This window comes from Phoca vitulina, unplaced genomic scaffold, assembly GCF_004348235.1.
Source record: "Phoca vitulina isolate PV1807 unplaced genomic scaffold, GSC_HSeal_1.0 scaffold65, whole genome shotgun sequence".
Lineage (NCBI taxonomy): Eukaryota > Metazoa > Chordata > Mammalia > Carnivora > Phocidae > Phoca > Phoca vitulina.
This window is the reverse complement of record NW_022589768.1, coordinates 5,507,810-5,519,911: the sequence shown is the minus strand read 5'-3', so window position 1 is coordinate 5,519,911 and position 12,102 is coordinate 5,507,810. Positions and strand designations below refer to the sequence as shown.

Below are 12,102 nucleotides of genomic sequence, written 5' to 3'. Positions count from 1 at the left end.
ATTATTTATTTGACAGAGAGACAGCGAGAGAGGGAACACAAGCAGGGGGAGTGGGAGAGGGAGAAGCAGGCTTCCCGTGGAGCAGGGAGCCCGATGCGGGGCTCGATCCCAGGACCCTGGGATCATGACCTGAGCCGAAGGCAGACGCTTAACGACTGAGCCACCCAGGTGCCCCTGGTCCCAGTTTCTTCAGAAAACAGGAGACGTGTGTGAGAGGAGGAAGGTGGACTCTTGGGCAGTCGGGAGAGGGGTTATTAGGGAACCGAGGAGCTGCCCTTGGTCCTGGTGGAGGGGACGCTGCCGAGGTGATGACAGCTCATGACAGGTCCTGGGTTAGGGTACACGGTGGGGGGGTGCCTTTGAGGGGCGAGGGGCCACCTGGTGATTCTGGCAGGAGCTCTTGGCCCACTCGCTGGAAGCCATAGGCACGGCCATTTGGGAAGTGGGCTTCCCTAAGTGTGCCTGCCCCAGGAACAGGGGATGCTTCTAGGCTGGGTTCCTTTGACTTCTTACCTCTTTCTTGGTTACCCCAGCATAGGGAGGACTTTTGGCCCACAGCCCCTCTTCCCCTGCAGAGAGTAATCCTTCCCTGCTTGGGGGCTCGGCCCGGTAGTGGCCTGGTGACAGTTGTTGGGCCCACCGCTTCTGGCCCCTCGGGCCGCCCTGCCCCAGCACTTGGGCGGGGCGGTGTAGAGCAGGATGTGCGTCCCGGGCGGCTGACGTGCCCTCATTTGCTGCTGAGTCAGCAGTCCTGCCCTAGGAGTGGTGCTCCTACAGGTACAAGTGGGTCCAGGAGTCCAGTGTGACGCCTTGGGGAGGAAGAGGTGCTCTCACGGAGCCTCTTGGGAGGCTCCCAGGGACTTGTCCTGGGGCCCAGACCCCTCTCTGGGGACTTTGTGGTTGGAGCTGAGGGGCAGCCAGCTGCCTCCCTGCCTTGGGGGCACCTTCCTGGCTCTTCACAGAGAAGCTGGCATTTTCTGGCCTCATCCTGCTGGGGCCTGCGGGGGGCAGGATGTCAGGGCCAGGTCAGCGTCAGCCATGGTGCCAGGAGCCACCGTGGAGAGAAAGCTGGGGTGGTGCTCTGAGTCACGGCCCTGCTGCAGCTCGCTGGTTCGGCTGGGTGGGGACCCTGCTGAGCCCGATTCCTGTCTCACCCCAGAGAGCTCCAAGCTTCCGGCTGAGTCACAGGGAAGGGGAGAAGCTCTAGCTGAGGCTGGGGGCTGAGTTGTTCCCGCATCACTTCCCGCAGAGAGAGCCCCAGGCCCCGGGGGGTGGGGGGGAGTGGGGCCCCGCAGGTCGCTCTGACGTGCCCCGTCCAGCGTGCCCTCTCCAAGGAGGCAGCCCCAGGCCAGCCCCTGTGCTACCTCCCTGGCGCCCCGGGGAAGCCACCAGCTCAGGCCTGCCCAGGGTGGATAGAAAGGTTTCATCCGCCTGGGAAAACCGGCCACAGCCTCAGGCAGACCAGTTTGCTCCCTACTGGCCCAACCCGCTGGGTGGGGGATGTGGGGGATGTGTGAGCAGCACAGACAGGCTGCCCAGGAGAGCACACGAGTCGCCCTCTCTGCCACACGGAGAGCAGCCTAGAAGCTAAGACTGCCCCCGAGGTGTGCTGACACCCCCTCCCAGTCACCTCTACACAAAAAGCAGCCCGGAGCAAACCCACAAGCCTGGACAGGCCTCGTGGTAGGGTGTGCAGATGCACGCACACGCACACGCACACGCACGCACCTCAGGCAGGGCCCACCCAGACGTCTGTGCCGTGACTCTGGAGGTGACCCCAGGCACCTGGGCTGGAACGCCACTCAGAACACCGGGGGGCAGGATCCAGCTCAGGCACACAGCACGTGCCTGCGACACCCGTCCGGCGTCAGCGGATGCGCTCTGGCCGGGGAGCCCCACGTGACCAGGTGCAGACCGGGGTTAGGAATCGCCCTGCGGCAGTTTTTTTTAACCCCGAGGACGAGGGAGGCCCAGCTCCTCCAAACAGCCCTGCTCCGCTGGCAGCCCTCGCTGGGCTGGATTTTCCTGCAGGGCTTTTGGATTTTGTTTTTGATCCACTCAAGTGTTGATCGTGTGCCAGACCCCGTGCCAGCACTCGGCTAACGTGTGCAAAGTTGTTCAGAGTAAAGCTCTCAGTAAATGTGGGTTATTATGTACGTTGTTATTTACATACATAATCTAATTTCTTCTCATAACAACCCTATGAGGAAAGGTGCTATTATCCCCATTTTACAGATAAGGAAAGTGAGGCTCTAAGATGTTAAGTGGCTTGTCCTGGTGGCAAACAGCCGGTAAGTGACAGAGGCAGCCTTTGAGCCCAGGTCTCAGACTCCGGAGCCTGTACTCTTAATCTCTGTCTCCTCAAGACTCCCAGTTGGGAAGCCAGCCCCCCGGGCCGGGGGGTACCACGGGGGAGCAAGGCCTTCAGGACGCCACGGCGTTGGTCTGAGAGGCGCGGGGCAGGGGGACAAAGGGGGAGAATGCGCAGAAGGGGAAGGTGTGGTGCCAGGGGCCCCTCGCCCCCTTCCGTCCCTTTGCCCTTGCCTTGGCTGTACTCGCAGTATGACCGGAGGAGGTGCGGCGGGGCGGGTACCGGGGCCACTGACGCCCTGGCTGTCCTTCCAGCCTGGCTGTGCTCTGTCTACGTGACCCTTGGCAGGTTTCCACTCCCTCCCAGGCCTGAGTAGGGCTGAGCGGCCCCCTGGACGGCATCTTATCTCTGACCTTCGGCATGTCTGTGTCTGGATGGATTCCAAGTGCGGCCTCCTGCCTAGCCTTCCAGCCCACCCTGGGGAGATGCCCCTGCTGTGCGGGCAGATAAGCATTGGCAAGTTTGAGCCCGCCCTTGCTTTCGGAGACCCACGAAGGGGCTGTGGAAGGCGTTGGCCTGCGTCTCCGGGACTCCTCCTCGTGAGGCCGCTGGGGGCTGTATTTTCCCCATTATCCCCGGGATGTATGTGAGACAGCCAAAGGTCAGTGACCCGGCGTGCACCGCCCTCCAGAGGACCTACGTGGTGCTCTTCAGAGGGTGCTCCGTGGGCCTCCCGCTTGAGAATCACCTGGGAGCTCGTCAGATGGCACGTTGTCAGGCCATCCTGGGTCGGCGGCGGCAGCACCCCTAGGGCAGGCCTGGACCCGGACGGGGATCAGGCCTTTTGGGTGATTTTGCTGCATCCTGCCGGTGGCCGGCCAGGGGTTCTTCGGGAAGGAGACCTCTTGAGCCAGCCTTCCACCACAGCTGCTTTTGTGCTGTGGGGTTTTGTGTAAGTTGCCTGGTCTCTCTAAAGTTTGGTTTCTTCCTCTGTAAGGCTTTGTAAGCCGTTGTAGGGCAGTCATTGGCCTGCAGGGGTTAATACCCTCCTGGGTGTGGATCTGTGCTGGCCGGCTGGAGGGGTCTCTTCAGGGGGGTGACTTCCTAGGAGCAGAGCATGAAAAGGTCAGGCTGCTTGTTCCAAAAGGTCATCAGCACACAGTGCAAGCAACACGATTCGGCCCCATTGTGTTTGGAAATTTTGTGGTTGACAGAAGTGGGGGATTAGAACTAGAAACTTTCTTTGGGCTTCCCAGCGTGTAGAGTGCTGATAGGTGGTGAGGAGTTGGGAACTGGGGGCAGAAGACCTAGAGTCTCATGCAGTTCTGGACTTAATAGCTCAAAGAGAGGCCTCGACCCCTATGGTTTCAGTACCGCAGTTTGGGCTCTGGATGTTAGGCGTGACTTTCCCCATGAATTCCCAGTGCTCCCGCGCCCCCCGCCCCCCCCCAATTTTTTTTTTTTTTTTAAAGATTTTATTTATTTATTTGATAGAGAATGAGAGGCAGAGAGCATGAGAGGGAGGAGGGTCAGAGGGAGAAGCAGACTCCCCGCCGAGCAGGGAGCCCAATGTGGGACTCGATCCTGGGACTCCAGGATCATGACCTGAGCCGAAGGCAGTTACTTAACCAACTGAGCCACCCAGGCGCCCTCCCGCCCAAGTTCTGACTTTGCTTCTAGAGCATGACAAGACTCCCAGCTGCAGAGCCACACACATTCCCCCATTGATTGCTGCACTGGTCACCTTGCATCCTCATCTTCCCTCACCAGGGGATATCATGGGGAGCGGCCTTGGGAGCTCTGTCATCCTGTTTGCTGGAGGGATGCTATCCATCCCATGTCCCATTGGCTTTGCTAGGACGTCCCACCTGCGGGCTTCCTTCAGCATTAGTGGCTAGGCAAAAGGCTTAGCTTCTCCAGAATGGCTGCCGTGTGTTCCTTCTCTTGGACAGCAAGAACAGGGTCACTTCATTTCCCTTTTCTCCTCAGCCACCAGGAGGCTCGGCATTAAAGGCACAGCCCATCTCTAGTAGCTGTGTGAAGATCTCTTCTGACCTGCCTGTGTGAATATGCCCTTACTCTCCGGTTTAGGTGTTTTCCTTGGATTTGTGGGGTTTTTTTTTTTTCCTCTGTTCTTGATTTTAGTGTTTATGTTTCACTACGTTCTTTTCTTTGTTTTCTTGCCCTTTGTGGAACCAGGCTGGGGGTACGTAAAAACACTCACCATGTAAAAGCACACGAAGCTGTCTTCACAAGTGCTTTGTTGGCATGTTGCTCCTTTTGCTCCCTTAGCTTCATGAGACCGTGTCTGTTTGCGTGGTCATAATCTATTGGTCAGATAGGAGATACCTGAGGCCGGGCAGGGTGGCTCATTTCTGCTTGTTTTTCTTTTCTTATCAGCTGCTTTGAATTTTTTAAATAATTTTCTTCAAACCCATTAGTTGCTCAAGGCACAGATGGTACGCTGGTTGGACAGATAATGTGCGTTTTCTTTTTTTTCCTTCTATTTCTTTCGCATTACACAAGAGTAACCTGCTAATTATAGGATCCAAACATGATAAGTAAAAAGGAAAAAAAAAATTACCTATACTCCCACCAGGGATACCAGTTTTCAGCATTTTGTGATTCACCCTCCTGGATATTTTTTTTCCCTTTTTTTTGTTTTTCCTTTTTCTGTTTATACTTATCGCACAAAAAATAAGATCTAACTAGACACTGGTTTTTTTTTTTTCCTTTAAGATTTTATTTATTTATTTGACAGAGAGAGTACAAGCAGGGGGAGCGGCAGGGAGAGGGAGAAGCAGGCTCCCGGCTGAGCAGAGAGCCTGATGTAGGGCTCGATACCAGGACCCTGGGATCATGACCTGAGCCAAAGGCAGTCGCTTAACCAACTGAGCCACCCAGGCGCCCCTAGACATACAGTTTTATAACCATCTTCACTTGGTGGTAATTAGAATCTTCCCTGTTACTATGTATTTTATAACAATGAAAGGTATTTCAAGTTTATATCCAGGATACACGCACGTAATTCGTTTTTAAGCGTGAAAGTACTTACTGTGAAAAGTGACCAATGCCTCTGTCATCCCCAGCCCCAGGCCTGGTTAAAGGGACGGCTTTTAAATCAGACTTTTTGTTAGTACAGTGGTTTCCTCCGTATACTTAAGTAAAATGCTTGCACTACCATTGCTTGGCTTACCTGATTTACTGATTTGCTGCTGAGAAAAAGAAGGCTTTCCATCACGTCCATCAGCCTTCCCCACCTCCTGCAGACATTTTTCTGCCACTATATTGGGTTGCCTCTGTAATTTAAAATATTATCCTGAGGGGTGCCTGGCTGGCTCGGTTGGTAGAGCATGTGACTCTTGATCTTGGGGTCATGAGTTCAGGCCCCACGTTGGGGGTAGAGGTTACTAAAAAAGTAAAGAAACTTAAAAAAAATTTTTTTTTATACTTAAACCTCAGTTTCTTATTCCATTAACCATTGATAATATCTTGTGGCCCTCTTTGCTCTCCCAAGGAGATAGAGACTCCATTTTTTCCTTAACAACCCTGGTACCCAGCATCACAGCGTCTCTCTGTTGTACATTGAGGTCAAGTTTGCATTGTTTTATAACCATAAATCTTCGATGAGTGACTGTGAGCTGGTACTGCGAGGTAAAGACCAGCGCCCTGCATTTGCTTCCCTCGGCCATTGTAAATCTTTTGCTGCGGGACCAGGGTGGGGTGGGCCATCCTCACAGGTCCTTCTCCTTGGATCTGATGCTACTCAAGGAGGGTGTTAAATGTCCTTTCTTTTCTTTTATTCTCTTACATGCTCAAGACTCACCACTTTATATTTTAGTTTGCTTCATATTTGACCATGTTTTTCTTGTTTAATTTTGTTTGCTTGTTTTCCTGGTGTTTCTAATACAACATCATTTTTACCAGCTGCATCATATCCCATGGAGTACAGTGTTAATGGCGTCTTTTCATCTCATCCCCTATGGTTGGACACTTAGGTTGTTGCCCATTTTTCACTAATGTGAATGGCGCTATAATAAATGTTCTTTTACATTCATCTTTGTGCATTTGTCTCTAACATAATGTTTGAGAGTCCAGGAATGCTGTTCCCCTTTCAGCCTAATCCGCCCATCCCCAGCTCCTTGCCGTGCGCTGCCTTCCTCACTTCCCTTCAGATCGGCCCGTCCTTGAGGTTGGTGGGAGACGTGTCTGGTGGGAGGCGTGGGCCCCAGGGAATGTCCATCTTCCTCTCCCCAGGCTCCCAAGAGCGGCCATTCCTCAGATTTGGAGCGGAAAACGTCTCCAACTACACGGCCCTTCTGCTGAGCAGGGATGGCAAGACTCTGTATGTGGGCGCCCGAGAGGCCCTCTTTGCTCTCAACACCAGCACCAGCTTCCTGCCTGGCGGGGTGTACCAGGAGGTGAGAAGGTGCCCGGGGCTGGCTAGGCTGGGCAGAGGATGGCAGAGGGGCAGATGGATGGAAAGACCGACCTTCTGGGTGTGAAGATGCTGCAAAGGGGAGAAGAGGGGCCGGGCGCACCCCCCATTCCCACCTGCGCACCCCCTTCTCCCGTTCTGCAGCTGCCATGGAGCGCGGACGCCGAGAGGAGACAGCAGTGCAGCTTCAAGGGCAAGGACCCGCGGGTGAGCTAGCACCTGGAGGCCGCTCGGGCCGAGCGAGGGACGGAGAGAGGGGCCCCGGCCCGGGCGTGGAGGCAGGATGTGGGAGGAGTGTAGCTAGCTGCGGCTTCAGAGATGGCCACGCCTGCGTTTGGCCCTATACCTATCTCTGTGACCTGGGACAAGTAGATTGGCCTCTCGGAGCCTTAGTGTCCCCACTTGTAAAATGGGGATAATGATGCCTGTCTCACAGGACTTGGGGTGAGGATTCAGTGAGCTAATACGTGTAGGGCACCTGGCACCTAATCAGAACCAAATAAAGCCGGCTTCCAGCAAGAGCAATGACTGGGTATCCCCCCGCGGATGGGGTGCTAGAGCAGGTCTGACCGATCCTGGGGTGGTTTTGGCCGGACCGCTGGGTGTGGGGTTCTGGTCCAGCCTGGGGTTCTGCTGGAGAGTGTGGAGCACTCTCCACTGTTCCCGGGGACCTCTTGTCCTGCATGTAGCAGGAGGCGGCTGAGGCGAAGGCGAAAGAGCCCCAGACTTGAGGTCAGACGCAGGTTCGAGTCCTGACTGCCCCGACCTCTTAATGGACAAACGTTTATCAAGCACGTGCTCTGTGCTCAAGTCCTTTTAGACACTGGCAATACGGTTGTGAAAAAGAAGGAAGAACAACAGGCCAAACGCAGCCACTTGAACCAGGTAGTCAGGCCACACCTCATTAAGAAAGTGACATTTGCGTCAGGACTAGACGTTGCTGAGGGAGTTGGCCGTGGGATACCTGGAGAACGGGCAGGACTGGACTGACTCTGAGCGAGGTGTTTGGGGAACCACCGGAGGGCTGGGCAGGGGAGCGCCATGGTTGGCATGTGTTTTAAAAGGGTCGCTCTGGCTGCCGTGGCGGAGGGTGACTTCTGTGGGGACACAGGGAGGGAGCCCAGTGAGGGGGACCAGACCAGGGTGGCCCCAGTCAAGGGAGTGAGAAATGGCCAGATTCCGGATGTAGTTTAAGGGTGGGCCCACCAGGACTTCCTGACGGGAAATGGGGGATGTGTGAGAGGGGAGTCGGGGCTGACCTCCAGGTTTGGAGCCTGAGCAGCTGAAAGGGGACAGGTCTCAGAGGATAAAGTTTTGGGCAAACAGTCAGATGCTTGGTTGGAGACACCGCTAGACGCCCTTGCAGAGGCGATCCATGAGTCTGGGGTCCAGGGTCCTGCTCTGGGCTGTGGCTTACCTCACCAGGCAGGTGGGGAGGACCAGAGGTTTTCACTGAGGTTCCGAAAAAGACCCTCAGGGGGCAAAGACCACCTAAGGGGAGGGATTCTGTGCCTTCACTCCCAGACTGAAAGGAAGTTTCCGGAACGCAGAACTAGCCGAGCCCCAGGTCCCCCTCCAGTGCACATGCTCCTTGGTCCTCAGCGTACTCTGCCCCGGGACGCTGCTGGGTTTTCATTTGCCCCGGGATATGAGGAGCTCCAGAGAGCAGCAGCTTGCCCCACGCGCCCCGCACACACTGGTGGTGAGGGCTTGGCGGTGTCCCCTGGTGGCCTGCCTGGGCCTGACAGCCTCCTCCCTCCTTCCCCAGCGCGACTGTCAGAACTACGTCAAGATCCTCCTGCCACTCAACAGCACTCACCTGTTCACCTGCGGCACGGCGGCCTTCAGCCCCGTGTGCACCTACATCGTGAGTGCCCCCCTCTGCCCAGGCTCGCCTGGGGCTGGCCTGGCGGCTGCCCCTCTCCACACCGGGCGCTGTTCCCTAGCACTGATCCCGGGCCCAGGGCAGGGCCCAGGGCGCAGCTTCTAGGGGGCAGTAGGTCTGAGAGCCCTGAGGCCCAGCCCCAGATCTGGTGGCCGGGTTGGCTGGCAGGGGGCGGAGAGGGGTGCAAGAGAACACCCCCGGGCGCCAAGGTCCTGGCCAGCCCAGGACTCACACCCTCTCTTGCTTCCTCGAGCTCTCCCCTGCCCTCACTCAGTTCCACAGCCCACCTCCCCGACCCCTCCTCGCACACACTCACTCCTGGTTTCTGTTTTACCCACACCTTAGCAGAGGGTGGCGTTTTGAGGCAGTGGGTTGGAGCACTGCCTTTGGAGTCAGTCAGACCGGGCGTGAATCATGTTGCCACCCCTTCTGAGTCCTGTCGTGTCTCTCCTGTGGTCACTGGGACTAGTAATGCCCACCGCAGAGGGTCCCTGCCAGATGGTGCCCGCGACTGCGCCCTGGGTGCAGAGATGAGGAGGAGGGCCTGCCTCCCCTCTCGCCCCCCACGGAGCAGCCTTCTCTGGCACACCCCCCTCCTTTCCCTCCAAGCCCACACATTTCCTGGCGTGCGCCTGACCTCTTCCATCTGCTTCCCTGCAGAATGTGGAGAACTTCACTTTGGCACAGGACGAGGTGGGGCACATCCTCCTGGAAGATGGCAAGGGCCGTTGTCCCTTTGACCCCAATTTCAAGTCCACGGCCCTGGTGGTTGGTGAGTGTTGGGGGCAGAGTGGCGGAATGAGTTCAGCAAGGCTCCGTGTGGGGGTGGGAAGGTGGGCAGCCTAGGTCCCAGGCCTGAGCTGGTGGGTCCCCGCCATGCTGAGTCCCAGGGGGCACAGAGTGACCCTTGACTGCCCTTGGGTTTGGCTTTTCCCAGTTCCCACTCCCTTCCCTGTCCACCTCAGGCGAGATAGGCAGTGCTGGGGTCACTCAGGGCCCTGTGCTGAGGGGCCATTCCCATGGGAACGTTCTCTTGGCAGATGGTGAGCTCTATACTGGAACAGTCAGCAGCTTCCAAGGGAACGACCCGGCCATCTCCCGGAGCCAAAGCCTCCGCCCCACCAAGACCGAGAGCTCCCTCAACTGGCTCCAAGGTGAAATCCTCCCCACACAGCCAGTGGGCAGTCCCCAGAGCCCAGGGAGGGGCACGCTCTCCCCTCAGGGCCAGGCCAAGAACAATCTCTCTCCTGTCTGGGATTCCCAGGCTCACTACACTCCTCATTGGTCCCACAGACCCAGCATTTGTGGCCTCGGCCTATATTCCCGAGAGCCTGGGCAGCTTGGAAGGGGACGATGACAAGATCTACTTCTTCTTCAGCGAGACTGGCCAGGAGTTTGAGTTCTTTGAGAACACCATCGTGTCCCGCATCGCCCGCATCTGCAAGGTGAGGGGGCCGGGCTGCCCCAGAGACCCCGAAGGCTCCCCCGGTGCAGGATCAGGAAAGACCAGGAGGCCTCCTCTGTCCTCCAGGAGGAACAGCTTGGCTAACTGCTTTTCTCTCTGTCCTTTTAAATTAAAATAGCTCTCATGTTTTTTCCTATTTAAGAAAATGCGAAAGTACAGAAAAGTACACATAAAAACCACTTACAATAGAAAGAGGCAGTGTAATATCACGACAGAGAGCAGAGACTCAAGCCAGGCTGCCTCAGTTCCGACCCCACCGGTCCTGTGACCTTGGGCAAGTCCCGTGCCCTCTCAGTTAGCGTCCCCATCTGTTCAGTGGGCATAATAAGACCTGCCTCAGACTTATGTGGGCTAAATCCATCCCCAGAAAGCTTTTAGGAGTGTGCTAGGCAAAAACTAAATGTTGACTGTTAGTGTCAGCATCCTCCTGCCGCACCACAGATGATTAGAATATTCCTTGATAATCTATTTCCTTTTTTTGGTATATGTGTAAATAGGTAGGTATTTATAGAATTAAAAAGCTATTTACAAGCAAGAGTTCTGCAGTGTGGGTATTCAGGTTCCCTGCTCTTGGGGAATCATGACCTCCTTCCCTGTGTGTAGGCAGGCTCCCGTCTGTCCGTTTCCGGGTACTCTGCAGTAAGGAGGGCACCCTCGTTTACTTGGCCAGCCTCCCGGTGATGGGACCTGGACCCCACCTTCATGTCTTCCTGATTCTAAATGGAACTCCGCCCTGGCTGTGGCTTGCCCCTCCGGGTGTCTGTGTAGCTACCACTGGGGAGGGGCCGCAAGGAGCCCCAGGTTCCCCCCGGCAGCCCGTGCGTACGCCCAGCCTCTCTCTCCCTCCCCCAGGGGGATGAGGGCGGTGAGCGGGTCCTGCAGCAGCGCTGGACGTCCTTCCTGAAGGCCCAGCTGCTGTGCTCGCGGCCAGACGACGGCTTCCCGTTCAATGTGCTGCAGGATGTCTTCACGCTGAGCCCCAGCCCGCAGGACTGGCCTGACACCCTGTTCTATGGGGTCTTCACATCCCAGTGGTACAACCCCCCGGGACCTAACTGGAGATGGGAGGGCGGGGGGTGCCTGGGACTGGGGCCCAAGACCTGGCCGCATCCCGCGCCCCAGGGCTCCTGGGTTCATCCAGCCGCTTCCTTTGTAGGCACAGGGGGACCACAGAGGGCTCTGCCGTGTGCGTCTTCACCATGAAGGACGTGCAGAATGCCTTCAGCGGCCTCTACAAGGAGGTGAACCGCGAGACACAGCAGTGGTACACGGTGACCCACCCAGTGCCCACGCCCCGGCCCGGAGCGGTGAGTACTGGCTGCTGGCTGCTGGCAGCATGGCTCCCCACGCCCGGCTGGCTTCTCTGCGTCTGTTTTCTCATCCTGGAAGTGGGGGCCAAAGCCCCGGCCTGCTTGTCTTACTGGGTTGGACGTGGCTGTGAATGTTGGAATGGCTGAAACCTGCCTCAGGGTGAGCCGGTGTGCTCCCGTCCCAGCACTTAAGTGTGCGCTCTTATCATTGTCCCTTCGCTCGGGCCTCTCCCCTACTCAGCTGTGGGCTCCTTATCTAGGGAGTGACGGAGTGGCCTGGCCATGGGGACATCTTCCTTCTGTCCTTCCAGCCTCATGGACTCCCTCCCAAAGCAGACCTTGAAACAAGGATATGAGTGTCAGCAGCTGATGTGGGAGGTGACTCCAGGAAGCACCATGAGGGAACAGGAAAGTGAGAGGGGGGAGCAGAGCCAAAGAAGAGTGTCACTGAGCTGTTCCCGTCATGGGCATCTGGGCCTTACTTCCCTGGGGCCCTGAGAGAGCACCCTCTGACCCCTGCACTAGGAAACCCGGCCAGCCAGGGCTTCCTTCGAGCACTGGCAAAAGGATCATGAAGGGTGGTCATGCTTCTTGAGGCCTGAGGGTGAGGGGCCTGGGCAGGAAGGGGGAACCCTGCCAGCCAGGGCCCCTGGGTGCCCCATATCCAGGCTTTGCCCTTGGGCCTCCAGATCA

General features: G+C 56.9%; 1 protein-coding gene across 4 annotated transcripts in view; it reads left to right on the top strand.

Annotated features, from left to right (window-relative positions):
* Nucleotides 1–12,102, top strand: part of SEMA4B (semaphorin 4B) — a 36,584-nt gene that overhangs the window by 20,422 nt on the left and 4,060 nt on the right. For 2 of the 4 annotated variants that reach the window (XM_032391971.1, XM_032391970.1), the window contains 8 exons: nt 6,569–6,732; nt 6,894–6,956; nt 8,518–8,616; nt 9,295–9,406; nt 9,675–9,788; nt 9,928–10,079; nt 10,952–11,133; nt 11,256–11,406. In XM_032391971.1, coding sequence (XP_032247862.1) covers nt 6,569–6,732; nt 6,894–6,956; nt 8,518–8,616; nt 9,295–9,406; nt 9,675–9,788; nt 9,928–10,079; nt 10,952–11,133; nt 11,256–11,406 — 1,037 coding nt within the window. Of the gene's footprint in view, nt 1–5,761; nt 6,733–6,893; nt 6,957–8,517; nt 8,617–9,294; nt 9,407–9,674; nt 9,789–9,927; nt 10,080–10,951; nt 11,134–11,255; nt 11,407–12,102 lie in introns of those variants that run through there. The other 2 variants (XM_032391969.1, XM_032391972.1) reach the window with 2 other exon arrangements.